Source organism: Poecilia reticulata, chromosome 13 (genome assembly GCF_904066995.2).
Source record: "Poecilia reticulata chromosome 13, P_reticulata-male-v2, whole genome shotgun sequence".
NCBI lineage: Eukaryota > Metazoa > Chordata > Actinopteri > Cyprinodontiformes > Poeciliidae > Poecilia > Poecilia reticulata.
Window position 1 is genome coordinate 2,990,734 of NC_088842.1, and position 14,924 is coordinate 3,005,657.

The window sequence follows — 14,924 nt, forward strand, 5'->3', positions numbered from 1 at the left end:
AACAGAAAACAGTGGGTGATATTCAAGCAAAAATAGTCAAATTAGCTTTTCTTTGTGTTGTGGAAGGGCCTAGTTAAAGTCCAGCGCTAAATACAACAGTATCAGTGGCAAGACATAATAATCGATGTTCAGAAACTCTCCACCCAGTCTGATTGAGCCTGAATTACTTTACAAAGTAAAATTGGCAACATTTTCAGTTTCCATATGTACAACAGCAGCAGATACTTTTGCTATCCATTTTTTGTTTGTGAAGTTTAAATTTTTGTAAAAATCTGGATTTTTTTTCTCCCAACCATGCATTTTTTTGGATTTCCACAGTTCAGAGCAATGACAACACACCAGGACCTACCATCTGGTTTCATAAGCATATTATGCAGAATTTATTTATTTGGACTTTGAATTCAGGTCAAATTCCAGAAGGGATGACTGAAATAATATGTTTTTGAAGATATTTTCATTATCATTAGTCATTTTAAAAAAAAATAAATAAAGTAAGAAAAAAGCTTATTAAAATCAGAAATTGGATACACTATGATAACATCTGAGAAATATTTTTAAAATTGCACTTGTAAACAATCTTAAAAAACAAGCTTGTTTCCTTTTCCATCCATGTTAGAACTGCTTTCTGTTGGTCTGTCACATACAATCCAATAAAGTATATAATTGTTCTGGTTGAAACACAAAGTTCAAGGAAATTCTTAAGCAAGGCGTACTGTCTCCTTATTCAGCCTGGGTTTTATATCACTTGGAGACATTGTGACATCTACTGGGCAAAAAATGTTCTTGGCAAAAATAAAAGTCTTGCAATTATCTCTGGAGTCAATTTAATCAAGTAGTGTTAATAGGTTTCCATGTAAAAACAAACAAACACTGCTTTATTCATGAACACATGTCAGAACAGGCAATAAAATCTCATTAACCTGGGATTTGTTGATCACATGGTTGGCTTCTAACTGGATAGTGAATTTTACCCCAAGTTCAGAGGAGAAGGAGCCCATAGGTGACAGGGTTCCTGATGTCAGCACGATACTGTGCACTGACCCACTCAGGTCAGAGAAAGCCTGAAAATAATAAAAACAAATTCAGAGTTCAATTTTATTTAATAACAAAAAAAGAACACAGGGAAATTGACATTCTTATTGCCATTGAAATCAGCATATTTTTTCAGCTCAGTAATAACACCCTCTGTTTACATGTCAAACATCTCACCACAGCAGGGTTGAGACACCAGAAGCTCAGGGTGAGAACTTCCGCTTTGACCCGCGCGCTTTGACGGTGTCGGTGGTGAGGCCGGACCAAAAAGCCCTGGGCATCAGGAATGTCAGGCGGGACCTGATTGGTCCAGGCGTAGCTCCTCTGCAATGCAATGCGGTAGTCCTCAGCAAACCTGCAGACACAGGAACACCTCCTGATCGACCGGTTACCAAAGAAACACGAAGGACTTCAAAAACATCAAAGTTTGGTCTCACCGGCAGCTGTCTCTGTAGAGAAAATCCAACACCATGAAGAGGTTTTTCAGGACAGTTGCTGTAGATGCGCTGATAATTGGGACCTGCACCATGTCCTCCTTGCCGTTAACCAAACCGACACCCTCCTCCTTCTCCAACACAGATGCCAGGTTTTGCTGTCTCGGACATACAGTAGAGCAATTGATGTAAGCTGCTCCAAAGAGCTTTAAACTTTCAACTTCTAATGTACTCTCAAAGGGGACCTATTAGGCAAAATTCACAATTTGCAAGTTTTGGGTTTCTACTGCTTCTAAAATCAGGCCAATCCCTTAAGAAAACACTCAGCCAGTTTTTTGGTGTCTGAAAAATCCCAACTTTCAAAAACAACAATTTTCAAAACCTCCGTAATGTAATATCTCAAATCAGCAGGCACTGCTCCTCACCAGGCTGCACTGCAGTGCACTTCAAAGCCAGCGAGTGGGCTTTGAAAACCAGTCCCTCACCTAGCAATCCCAGCAAAACCCAGCCCGTCACCTAGCAACCCAGCGTGTTTTGTCAGTTGGTTTTACCATCCAGAAACCACTTGCTGCATTCTTGTTGATTTTGCAGGAGTCTCTACATCTGCTTTTCAAAGATGTACAGTTGAATAATTGCTATTGATGCTCCAATCAGGTTTAACTGCAGCTGACGAAGATACAGATCACCCATGAGGGCCGATCACTGCCAATCACCGATATCAATTTGATGGATTGGTTGTTTGTTGGTTTAGGTATAAATGCTTTCGGCTATGTGATCTTGCAAAAAAGAACTATAAAATCACATTAATTTAGACAAAAACATACAAAACACTTGTAGGTGCAACGCAGTCAAAAAGACAATTAAAAAAAATATATCAGCAATACAGGCTCTCATCAGCCTAAATTATACATAAAGTTAAATAAATCTCAGAAGACGTATTTGAAAAAGAAATCATTCAAAGTTAACTGCAGGTTGAATTAAAATAAACAATCCTAAGTTACTAAATGAAATCTGCCTGAGAACATGGCTAGCTGTTTTGTGCTCACTGGTTGTTTCTGACTGAGCGGAGTAATTCTGCAGAACACAGAGGAGGCAGAGTAGCTCAATTTTAGCATGAGGCAGATTACCTGCCTCATGTCAAGACATTAGCAAAAAATTTACATGGTGCAGCTTCTATGATGGACTGGCGACCTGTCCAGGGTGACCCCGCCTCTCATCTATTGACCAGAAACCCTGGTGACCTCACTAGGAATAAAGGTGTATGATAATGGATGGATGTATGCTGCAGCTTTAAGAAAACATTTGATGTGAGAGTCCAAGTGGATCCATGCCTGGTAGGGCAAGAATCTAGGGCAAGGATGTAGAGTTGTGTATCTACCAGTAGGCCTGTCACAATAAAAAAATTTGCTGGACGATTAATTGTCTAAACAATTATTGCAATAAACAATAGTATTGTTTCAAGACCTTTTGACGCTGATTTAATGGAAGTGACTAATAATGCATGCGATTTCCTGCCATAGATACACTTTATTTTCAAAAGAACACATAACACTGGAACTGATGAACTAAATACACAAAACAACCAAAAACAAAAATAAAATGTATTCTCAGTCTCCATTAACAAAAAACGTACTTGAATAACAACTAAACAACATAAAGCCAAAGTGGAAATAAATACTGGATTCAACCAAAAGAGTGCAGATTATGAAGTCTGTATACTATATTGGCCTTGAGTAATCACTAGATTTAAATAGAGAAGATGGGCACATCCGAATACCTAATGCAATAGTTCACACTACATGGTTTTTTGACCCTATTTTCCCCTAGTGACAATCTTAGATCGTTGGCCAATCTAAGATTGTCGCTGGTGATTTCGTAAACGATCATCTTGTAGTGTGATTTAGATCGTCGTGGCCGCTCTGATCTAAATCAGGGGTTTCCCCGTTAACGCTGAATGTAACAGGTAGTCAATCAGAAAGTGCGGATTCCCCTCCACACTTTCTGAGGGGATCCAAACAACTGACACGGCGCAACACGAAGTCCAGCGGACATTGGAGATGATATGTGGAAACAACATTAATATTTATTCAACATTTCGAGAAAGAATATAGAAATGACAAGGGGAGGAGTTGGAGCCAAATTGCTACCGCCGTTGATAAACCCGGTAAGTTTTCAGCTGTTCTTCGTTAACGTGACATAAATAGGTTATAATGATTTTCATTCAGTCAGGACTTTACGCTGACTCTAGCCACATGAATCACAGGTAGATTCTAATAAAGCATTGATTAATGCCTGATTTTAAAATTAGTTAACTGGACTTGGAGCCATTATTTTGTGCCCATGTGGCTGGACACCACACGGCACGACGAACCCGATCGAACCATTATACCTGAGATTTCTGTCAGCTAATGTCTCTCTCAGGTTTAGAAAATGGGCCGACATTCGGCCCACAACTCGTGTAGTGTGCGCTGGACATTACACGAAGGAAATGAGAAAGGGAGGGTCGGTGGAGAGCACCGGAGCTGAGCCTTTTTTCATTCAGTGTCATCAACAAAAAGAAAAAAGGCAGGAAGAGACGATAAAGCCGATAATTAAAAAGAGGTCGATAGGTTTAATTTATCGTGCGATTAATTGATTTATCGTTTATTGCGACAGGCCCATCTACCAGGCACTAGATCTGCCTGGTAGAAACTTGTTAGTTTCTGTGAAGCTAACCACGTTAGTTCTGTGAAATATTGCGCCCCAATAGCGCGTGGCAGCAGTCCAACAGCAAGAGCACTCGATGGAAACCAGAGTCTTCTACCCCTCAGAAAGGCTAGTCATCTAGTTGAATAAATGTAATTATATTTTGGGTTATTTGCTCAGTCTTCTGATTGTTAAGTTCATTGTTGACAGTTGTGAGGTGCTTTAATTGTTTCTCCTGTCATCCTTTTTTCTGAACTCAGCTTTGATATACCTTCAAATGCTTGTTTTTTAAATGCGACATTAAATTCATTGTGTTGCTGGGTTTTGACATGCATTTCTCTTGAGGTATTTTTCCAAGATGCAAACTTCACATCACTCTCAGAGCGCAACGGTTCCACTCGACATTGTTCAGGATTGGCTGCAGCATGCTTGCTCAATGTGAAAGAATGGGGGCAATACGCTGTACACAGGGCCTCTGCAGGGGTACTGGTGATTGGTTTTTGTGATCAGTAACATTAAATAATGATTGGCTAACCCGATCCCATATCGGCTGATAATGATCAGTGGCCAATGGATCGCAAAGCCACTCAAAGTTGCGCATCTGTTAGCAGTTATTTTCACGTGCAAGTGTAAACATTGGGCCAAGATCGTGGCCTTTAGTAGCTTATTTGGATGTAAAGTGACAGGAGGCCCTAAAACAGCTCATTTTGAAAGGAGCTCAAAATAGGCAGAACTAACCAGACTAACATCACAATAACATCTCAAAATCAAGAATGATTTTGTGCAAAAACTGTAATGAACATGTTTGTGTAGCACATAGACCCACCCTAACCTGTTCAAGGAAGCATAAGAGGTCTTTAAATTCAGCAACTCTAGTTTTTTTTACCTTCATGTTACTGAAGGTGTCAAATGTGACACCCAAGCTGTGGAAAATGGTCAGTATATCCTTTCCACTCCAGACTTTGCAGGCGCTCTCAAACCCTCGTTCAGACAGCAGTGCCTGGCTCTCTTGGATCCAGCTGAATTAACAACAGAAAACTGAATAAAGCTCAGGTTCTGATAAAGACAAGATGGTACGTTTCCCTCAAACACTGACTTGATCAGGGCGTAGCAGAAGTTCCTGAGAGACTCGTGCTTGGAGCGTCTAATGTTACTGAGGACCATCCCGTCCAGTTCATCTTTGGTCATCTGCAGGCTGCTGAGCTCTAAGGTGTAGCTGGCGCTTTCCCTTGCACAGTCTTCTATGTTATGGGCCTCATCCAGCACCAAGATCTGCCCCTCCAGGTCAATCTCCATCTGCTCCAGAAATATTGAAAATAAGAACAGAACTGATTATACGTTCGGATGTGATGAGGAGTTCTTGATCTGCAGCTTTCATGGTTCTTCCAATGTTTATTTCCATTGGAACTCACTGTCTCTCTGATCATTGGATCCAGCAAGTAGTTATACGGACAAAAGATGATAGAGGCATCCTGCATAAGTTCCCGAGCAGCATAGTAAGAGCAGGATCGGAGCCTTTTCCCCAGAGACACCAGGTCTTCGATGTCCCAGGCTTCACGCAGCCCATGGACCCACTGTAGGGTGTGCTGGTCCCGCATCTTCTGCACACCATGGTAGAACCTGCATGACCTTCCCTGAAATATGAGCATGTTGAAAAAAAAAAAAGTGGTTTTAAACAACGGTTTTACATCTTGCTTTGTTTTTACAAACTGTAACACCTGGCCAAAAAATTAAACCAAAAACAAGCAATAACCACCAGTTAACAAATGAAAACAACGTTTTTTATGATGCCTAAAAGAGTGCAAGTGAACAAATAAAATGTGGTAAACACTATACTGTTGTAAGGTAGTCCATTTTTAGCAAGGCAATGAGTACAGGTGAAGTTGATTCCTCCTATTATTTTAGTACTGACCACAGTTCCTCTTTGGATTTGCTCTTTGCCATGGTTGCTGTTAGAGCTGAACAAACCATGGCAGTGAACTAACCGTAGTATCAAGTTAGCAACTATTTCTGATTTCCAAGATTCTATAATTTTTCCGCTCATGGCGGCAGCATGTTGGAGTTGCTCTGTTAGTTCTGATCTGTTCGTTTGTTGACTTTAGTTTTTTTGTTTGTTGGTTTTTTCTTTGAGGCGCTGCAGGTTTCGATGGTTATTTCCTCTGGTATTGAATGCTGCACAAATGGAGGGATTTTTTTCTTCTTACTTTTGGACATATGTGATGCATAATTGATCATAATGGGCAAACATCAAGTTCCAAACTCCATCTTTCTGTCCATCTTTCTAATAATACAGTCAGACACAGATTTAAAGAGGAAAAGCAAATGAGGTTAACAACAACCTCAACATAAGCTTGTCAACAACTTATGGTGTAATTAAGGACGTGTTATTGTGGAATATTATCTCTGCTGCCTGAATATTAAACTGTTAGCATGTGATGACAGAAATGAGACTGTCAAACAGCAACAGTCATCAGTAAGAGGCTATTCTAGATTTGTGACAAGACTGACTGCTACTAGAGATCTTTACTGCCCACAGTATCACCATTCACAGTGACTCCTAATATAATTGGTTGATATAAGTTACAACAACATCTAATTTCCACTTAGGATCAAATATTTTGAACTGCATCCATTATCACTAACTATAATAATATTCTAATATGGATGTGTTGTTTGGAGCAACACATCCAAACACTCATGTAGAGAATGGTGAAGCAATCTGAAGAAGCAACGTCTAATGTACCAGATCCTAATTACTGCCAGCAGAGTTCTCACACTCTGTCCTTTATGAATTTAACAGCTTGAGGTGTCACTGTCACAAAAACACTGTACACAGTTTCAGACACATCAATCACAGAGGATGAAACTGTCTTCTTCTCTAAACGACTTACCACATGGGAACAGTGACACTGAACCCTGTCTGCATAGCAAAACAGGATCTGATTGGGGGATTAACAGCCCTCAGCTACTGTTGGGATGTCCAGAAGAGCTCTGAGAGAAGAGCAGCCTGAAAACTAGCAGCGGAACTGCTGTGTGTCCGTACGGCCTGCTAACATGACAATGACTGCACCAGACCCTGAGGAGATACAGGGTGTCGGTGACAACTGCTCCAGATGGGGGTTATTTCTGGGCCACCCTTTTCATGACAAAGTCAGACAATTGCCTTGGAAGGCCAACACCTCCATTGACAGCGTAATTGTCCTCGTTACAGTAGGCGCCTGAACTTCAGGACAGTAGGGGGTTACAAGTGTATCATGTCTCAGAAAAACGGCTTTTGACATTCTAGGGTGTCAAAAGTTGTCGTGTGGCTCAATTGTACAAAATTTCTCTGAGGCTATGTTTACTCTAAGCTGACTGCACAGTTGAGAAAGTGCATCTGTCTGATATAATAAAATATTTTTTAAAAACACTCTATTCTGAAGCAGGGCAATAATAGTTTGGGGTTTTTCATTACTGTTTATTTATATTTTGTTGTGACTTTGTAAAATTTTGTCAATTTTAACCAGTTTTTAGAAAGTGGTTTTTTTTTGGGGGGGGGGGGTTTGTTTTGTTTTTATTGGTTAAAGTAATAGTTTTAGCTTTTTCATACTTTGATTTTTTTTTTAGTTCTGGACCTAAAATTTAACCAAAGTATTTTACTGTGATAATGAACACTCAACAGAAGATACCATTTTCAAAAGATGTATGGAATTGTTTTTGAACAATCAACTGACTCAGGTGTTTTCTCCGACTTCTGCTGTTGCCATTTTGCCAACTGGTGCAAGTGTCACCAGGAGGATTATGGAGTGCTGTAATTTGCCAACAGCTGACATAAACTGCTAGTGTAGCGGTGGTGGGTGGTGGGTTTTATTTCACATCAGTTTGAAAGGTTAATAAATCAATTCATAAATACAAGACTGAAGGATATTAGATCTATAATTTCAGTATGATTTAGTTTTGTAAATGCATCACATAGATCCAGTTAATTTTAGTTTTCCCCCATTAATTTCCATTTTCATTTACTTCAGTTAAAAATTTTCTCAATTTCAGCTTAGTTTTAGTTAATTATAATAACCTTGTTCTGAACACATTAGTCTTTAATTGTTTTTATGAAAGTGACACACTAGCATATAGTAAATACCCTGGAGCTGTTATTATATGCGTGTGTGTGTGTGTGTGTGTGTGTGTGTGTGTGTGTGTGTGTGTGTGTGTGTGTGTGTGTGTGTGTGTGTGTGTGTGTGTGTGTGTGTGTGTGCGTGTGTGTGCGTGTGTTTGCGTGTGTTTGCGTGACTTCTTCCTCACATCTTTGGTCTCCAGCAAATCCTTGCAGCGTTCGTTGCGGTTGAAATGCGGCGCCACGTCTGGGTTGACACAGGTGTGATCTCTGCTGGAAAGGATAGTCATATGCACTCCGGAATAAACGGTGCGCTTCAGCTCATGAGCAATCTGAGTTATCTGCTTATGGGTTCGTGTGCCAAAAAAAATCTTTGGAATCTTCTTGTTGCCATCTTTGTCTTTGCTCTTCAAGTTGTCTTTGGCTGATGCACACGGACAGCGGGAGCAAAGTTCGGAGCACTGGACAGAGAAAGACACCGATTTCTAACGGGTTATAGTTTGAGTTCAACATAGTTTCATTTTATTTTCTGTTAATTCTATAGAATACAAGTGTTACATCAAATGTCACGGCATTTGCAGGACAAACAGGTCCAACTCATCTTATTTTTTGTGCTAAGAATAATGCCAAAACTTAAATGTGAATGCCATACGATCTTATTCAATAAATTAGGACATGCGTCCTGTCCTGATGAGGGGCATCAGATTAAAAGTACTTTTTGAAAATAACCTTTTACCAGGTATTAAACATTTTAAGAGATGTAAAGATGACAAAACATCAGACATCTAATTAATCTATATAACACAGAAGCTAGTTGTTCTGTCAGTAAATTACCTAACAGAACAACTTTTTTCAGTCTATAAACTTCAGTAAACAATTAATTGATAACTAAATTAGTTGCCAATTATTTTAGTAATAAATACATCGCGAAACATCATTTCATCCCTAAACTTACTTACGTTTCTGAAGTCTGCCTTGCTTGCCTTTATACTGATGCTTTAACAACTAGTTCAAAATAATTTTGTCTTGACTGACTCCAGGTAATTCCAAATTCTCATAAACGTTTTCCTTGAAAGGGCATAGATATCAAAGAGAATGCTGCAGCACAATGTAGCTAAAACATAAATAAAGTGAAAGTATGGCGACTTTCCCTGAGAATTACGATACAAATGGTACAAACGTAGCAACATTATCCATGGCATGAACAGGCAGTCTGACAGAATGTCTTGTATACTCTTTTGAAAAAACACACTAAGAGGAATAAAGAATTTGTATCTATACATAAGGCATCCTGTCACTCACCAGCAGGTGACCTTTACTAGGTCTGAAAGATGATAGGCCACCATTGTGGTGACTGAGAAAATCTAGCTGCTTTATAATTGGTTGTCCGGTGACGAAGTGAGTTCTTTTTCTCTGCTCACAGGTAAAGTGTAGAGCTTATGAAACTGATACTGCTAATGTGTCAAGCTCTTAAGTGGTGCAGTCTTTGACTGTTCAGTTATTCACAGAAATAGCTATTCTAAATCCCTGACTCTGTTTGAAGTCGGTTTTCACAAATAGCATATTTATGAACAATAACTGGCATAGAAGTAACAGAAAAAATACACAAACATTGAACAGCGGTAAAACATTCACTGAAGATGTCAATTTTTTTTTTCTTCCTTGGTGGTCTTTACTGTTAATTGACAGCAATGTCTGATCACATTACACCAGTTTCTTCCTAGTCAAGTGTTTAAAAAAACACACTAAGGGTTTTTTCACAGCTGGTAGTCCGTAGATTTGATTCAATTGGGGACCAAAACTGCAACATTTATTACATTTTCAGTTGGTGTGGTTCTCTTTCACACGATACTGTGTCAAACGATCCAAACTAACTGAAAAACCTGTTTCCCCCCCCCTTCGCCTGTGGTGGCACTGCACCAAGAGCTATTGAAGGAATTGACACAAAACCTCTGAAGAAGATCAGCAAAAAATTTAAACAAAAAGTAAGTGGTATCAAATTGTATTGGTTGTAGGATTTCTCCTGCAGCTAGTGATGTTCCTGCAGGCGCCATTACTACACAGCGAATCATGTCCGCAAAACCAGACTGTACCAATGGGAGTAGAAATCTGTCACAAAAATGGTCATAGCACTCTTATTTCTTATCCAATTTCTATAAAATACAGATTAAATTAAAGCTGAGAAAATTGCTGATATTTTAATATTTAAGGTATATATATTCTCCCTGGATATAAATCTATAAATAGCTAAATAGCTTGGTTTCTGTCAACAAGAAAGCAAGGACTATGCAAATTTCTCTTTTATATTGGTCAATAATAGAATTTTACATGATTAGCGCTGTTAAAATTAGTTTGCCAAAATGTAATAAACAATGGCTATAAAATAGTTTAACCTATTTGATGATCATTATGAATATCACCATGTTCTAGAAACCAGGCAATTTGTCCAGTTTTTGTCATTTAATGAAGGTTTAAACATTACAGTGGCTACAGCGAGACACACCAAAGGTAAAATTAACTGCTAAACTGGTGTAAACCACTTTCTGCTTTTCCTCACTTTATGTGATGTCTCTAAATGAGGACCCATTGCCACGGCAACTGACACAACACCTCCGCTAGCCCACAGAGCAGAGAGTAATATATTGATCTGCACTATAGTTAGCTTCCTGCTTTTGGAGCAGTCTCCGGTCTGCTTGCATTCAAAGGACTGTGTGTCTAACCAGGTAGTCAGCAACACACTAACACCACAGCGGTCTGTACTCTCACCATTCCTTTTCACGCTGCACACTTCAGACTTTCAGAACAAAGCTGACTTCTGTCATCTACAGAAATACTCAGATGACTCTGCTGTTCTCTGGTGTATCAGAGATTAACAAGAATCTGAGTACAGAGGTCTGGTGGACTGCTTTGTGGCATGTTGTGGGTACAAAACAAAAGAGATGATTTTTGACTTCAAGAGAACAGAGTTAGCTCAAACCCTAAATCCATCATGGGAGAAGACATGGTTGAGACTGGACTGCAGATGCAAAGTGAAAAATCTATAAGAAGGAATATAGCAGACTGGACTTGTTGAGAAGGCTAAGATCCTTCAAGGTTTACAGTAAGATGCTGCAGATCTTCTTCAAGTTTATTGTTGAGAACGTCATCTCTTCTGCTGTCATCTGTTGAGGCAGCAGCATCAGAGCCAAAGACATAAATATGTTCAATAACTCGATAAAACGGCTGGTTCTGTTCTGGGGACCACTTTGGAGTCTCTAGAGATGACGATGCAGAGAAGGATTCTTCATAGGATCAAGAAAATTATGGACAACCCTGACCATCCTCTTTATGAAACTGTCTTGGGAAAACGTTTGCTACAAATGATCAAGTGTTCACTAAAGTTGTTATTGCACTTGGGTAATAAAAGGTTTATATTCTTAATAACAGAACTAAATTATTTGAAGGTTTTTATGTATTTCTAATATTGTTTAAAATAAGCATAAGTGGTTAAATAAAAATCTGCACAATGTGACAATTTTTTTATCCAATTAATCAATAAATCATCAGAATAATCAGTTGAATAATCAAATACTAAAATAATTATTAGCTGCAGCTCTATACCATTTATGTATATAACAACTAAACATAACTCCCTATTCTAGCCAACCCTTAAGTCTTCCATAATGACAAGAGCAATTCCACACAACAATGAATGGTATGTGATGTCATGCATTGGTACTGGTTTTGCTACTTATCAACGGGATCAGAAAGTAACACTTCTGATGACATACAAGAAGCTCCAATTACCCAGTGGCTCAGATTTTCCAAGAATGTTTGTCCATCAAAAATGACAATGTGTGGTGAAGTGTAAACCAGATAGCACTCTTGGAGAGCTGCCTCTCAGAACTAAGAGGGATAACGAGCCCTGAGCCCATGTGAAAAACAAATAGAGGTGCTCAGGGCCCCAACACCAGTTCAAGTTACCGTTCTCCTCTGAAACAGTTATGCTCCACAGCCTGGGCCTAAGGCCCGATCACCTTACCTGCCACTGCCACATTAAATAGAGCTATCCAAATATCCTGCACCAAGATGGCCAATAATTACTTATTCATTGGCAGGTGGGGGGAGGGTGGGGAGCTTAGGGCAGCGTAGAGGGGCATCCTCATGAATAGAGGCCCTTGTCAGGAGCTGCAGCAGGAAACAGCTGACATAAGAGTATCTTTTTACGCGGCTGCTTCATGAGATGCCAAGACAACAAGGTCTCAAAAGCGTGGCCCCGGAGCCCCAAGCAGACACCCCTTTGAGAAGAACGCAGACAACTGGCAGAGGAGGAAAACAACGCTGCAGAACGGTTCTCCTGCTGCTGCTCAAATAGAATGCTTTATAGCAACACAAGCGCACCACGCTGTTCTTGGCTTTACAACTGCTGGTACACTGGGGGTGTTCTTGTCTCGCTCTCTCTCACACACACACGCTGCCAAGTGTAAGCATACTGCCCACTGTGGCTGCTGCTTGTGGAACTGACAGAACAGAGGTCAGTGGTGTTACTGAACACCTCAGAATGTTCACAGGTAGCTCTTTGTTGCTGCACTCCTGGCCAACACCTGAGAGATGGAAATCTCACACTCCATAGGGGCCAGTCACAAGGAACCAAGGGGCCACAGGCAGCGGATCACCTAGGCACTGCTGGCGCCTCTGACTGGACACCAATATGCTCCTCATTCCACAGTTTTCGAGGGCTTGGAATTCATTCCAATAAAGGGTGGGCTTCAATAGGCACTACCTTGGAAGACCTGACACCCAACACCCCTTCTCCAGATATGACCACACAGCACAGGTAGGGGCCCTGGCAAATATCTGCCCTCCGAAGCACCTGTTTATCCCTCGGGCACAGTAACCAGCGGGTGAACCCCATTCAATATTTATCCCTGTGGCTTTCACAGATCAGCAGCCCAAGCGAGGCAAACCCTCTTAATTAAAACTGGAGCTTGCTTCAAAGGGCCCCATTCAGGCCATCAGTCAGCGCTCATGGGACAAAGCAGTTCGGGTCATGTAGCTAAAGTGAAACTAGAGACAAACGCGCTTTTTCGACTTCACTTTCCCTCCTCTTTTTCCACATCCGACTATCCAGAGCTCTCGTTCCAAGCTCCACAGCTGTGGCAGGCTGCGGCGCTGATGTGGGAGGCAGACTACCCCTGTCAACTACCAGCAGCTCTGGCTGTTTTTGGGAGATCATGACTAACTTGCTTTAGTCTGGATCAGGGTTACTTCTGAACCCAAACCAGAAACCACATCACAGATTCTCTCAGAACATTATATTTCTGGATAGATCTGATTCAGCTGCTACTAGAGCTGAAAACAGGTGCAAATGTTAAAATATTTATAAAAATTTTCATTCCCTGGATGACTAGCATCAGATCATATGTGGTTTATATAGGAGAGAGTACAGGTAGAGCGCAGCTTGCAAAATTTGAAAAGATCTAGGTCAAATGGAAAAAAAAAAACATTATGGTAAAATGTCCAGAATTTGAGACTCTGAACAACTTTCTTTGTAATTTATTAACATGGGTATACCACCCCTCATTTTTTTGTGAATGTAATTTTAGAGAAGCTTAGCAAACAAAAACAAAATTATTATTCTTTAATGTAATGACCAAAAAATTACTATTAACTGACAACAATATTGTGCTATTTGTTGCTGCTTTAGCATAAATATCATCCCTGATCTTATCAGCGAGTGTGGCATAGCATTTAAGTAGTGCAATGCATAAATGTGAATAATATAAAGAAAATATGAAAATTTCAGAAAAATTTCAGAGAAACTATACTAATTATCAAAAGTAAACTGAAAACAAGCATTCGGGGATGATGAACTTGGATTAAGAAAAATAACTAAATTATCAACCACCTGCATTTAAATAGAACTATTAACATACATGAGAAGCACAGCTGTATAACTTCAACAATCCCCAAAGCAGCTGCTGTGATAAAAACCTGCTGTGTGACACACAAATAGGAAGAACGTTTTAGTTGAACTGCTGTTCAGGAGCTCAAAAATACAGAAACCAACCAGCCCTTCTTGCAAAATGTAAAAGGTATCATTTTGTGCAACTATTTAAACTATTATTTTTTTAGAGGTATGTGATAGAACAACATACTACCACAGCACTTTTAAATTTCAATAATCAGAATACAGACATTGTTTCCGTTGTTTTAAAATGTTTATGTCAGTCTGCCTTTTCCCCATCGATACGTTTCCCAAACGACCTGCACCTTAGGGGCTTAAAAAAAAAAAAAAAACGCGCACATTGCGCAAAACTCTGAAACAGGAGAAGCGGGACTTAAAACGGAGCAACGAATTAGATGTGAATTATGGCATAAAAACAGAGAATCCGATGCTGAGCACTGAAAAAATCAACACATGATGTGAAACACATGGCGATTAGGCGGCGCAGCAGGTGATGAGTGAAGATTACTGGTGGTGAGCGTCAACAAATGATCAAATAAATCTAACAACAGGAAAGAAACTAAAGTGGACATAGCAATAAACCAAGAGAGGGTAATACTATTCAAATGAAACTAAACGGAAATGAATGAAGAACAAAATGCAAGAATAAACTAAGAAACTAAAGTAAATACAGAGGAATAAAGTGGTATGGCAAGACCTTTGGAGCAATAATTAATACAGAGGACTGTATGGC

The 14,924-nt window shown here is 39.8% G+C and overlaps 1 protein-coding gene across 4 annotated transcripts in view; it reads right to left on the reverse strand.

Moving 5' to 3' along the window:
• brip1 (BRCA1 interacting helicase 1) overlaps positions 1 to 14,924 on the reverse strand; it is a 93,777-nt gene that overhangs the window by 73,047 nt on the left and 5,806 nt on the right. For all 4 annotated transcript variants that reach the window (XR_014090577.1, XR_014090578.1, XM_008425200.2 and 1 more), the window contains exons 7-13: positions 8,433 to 8,705; positions 5,564 to 5,785; positions 5,248 to 5,447; positions 5,038 to 5,170; positions 1,470 to 1,624; positions 1,210 to 1,387; positions 921 to 1,061 (exon numbers count right to left, since the gene is read on the reverse strand). Coding sequence is in view for 2 of the 4 variants with exons in the window: in XM_008425200.2 (XP_008423422.2) it covers positions 921 to 1,061; positions 1,210 to 1,387; positions 1,470 to 1,624; positions 5,038 to 5,170; positions 5,248 to 5,447; positions 5,564 to 5,785; positions 8,433 to 8,705 (1,302 nt within the window). In the remaining 2 variants the exon portion in view is untranslated. The remainder of the gene's footprint in view (positions 1 to 920; positions 1,062 to 1,209; positions 1,388 to 1,469; positions 1,625 to 5,037; positions 5,171 to 5,247; positions 5,448 to 5,563; positions 5,786 to 8,432; positions 8,706 to 14,924) is intronic.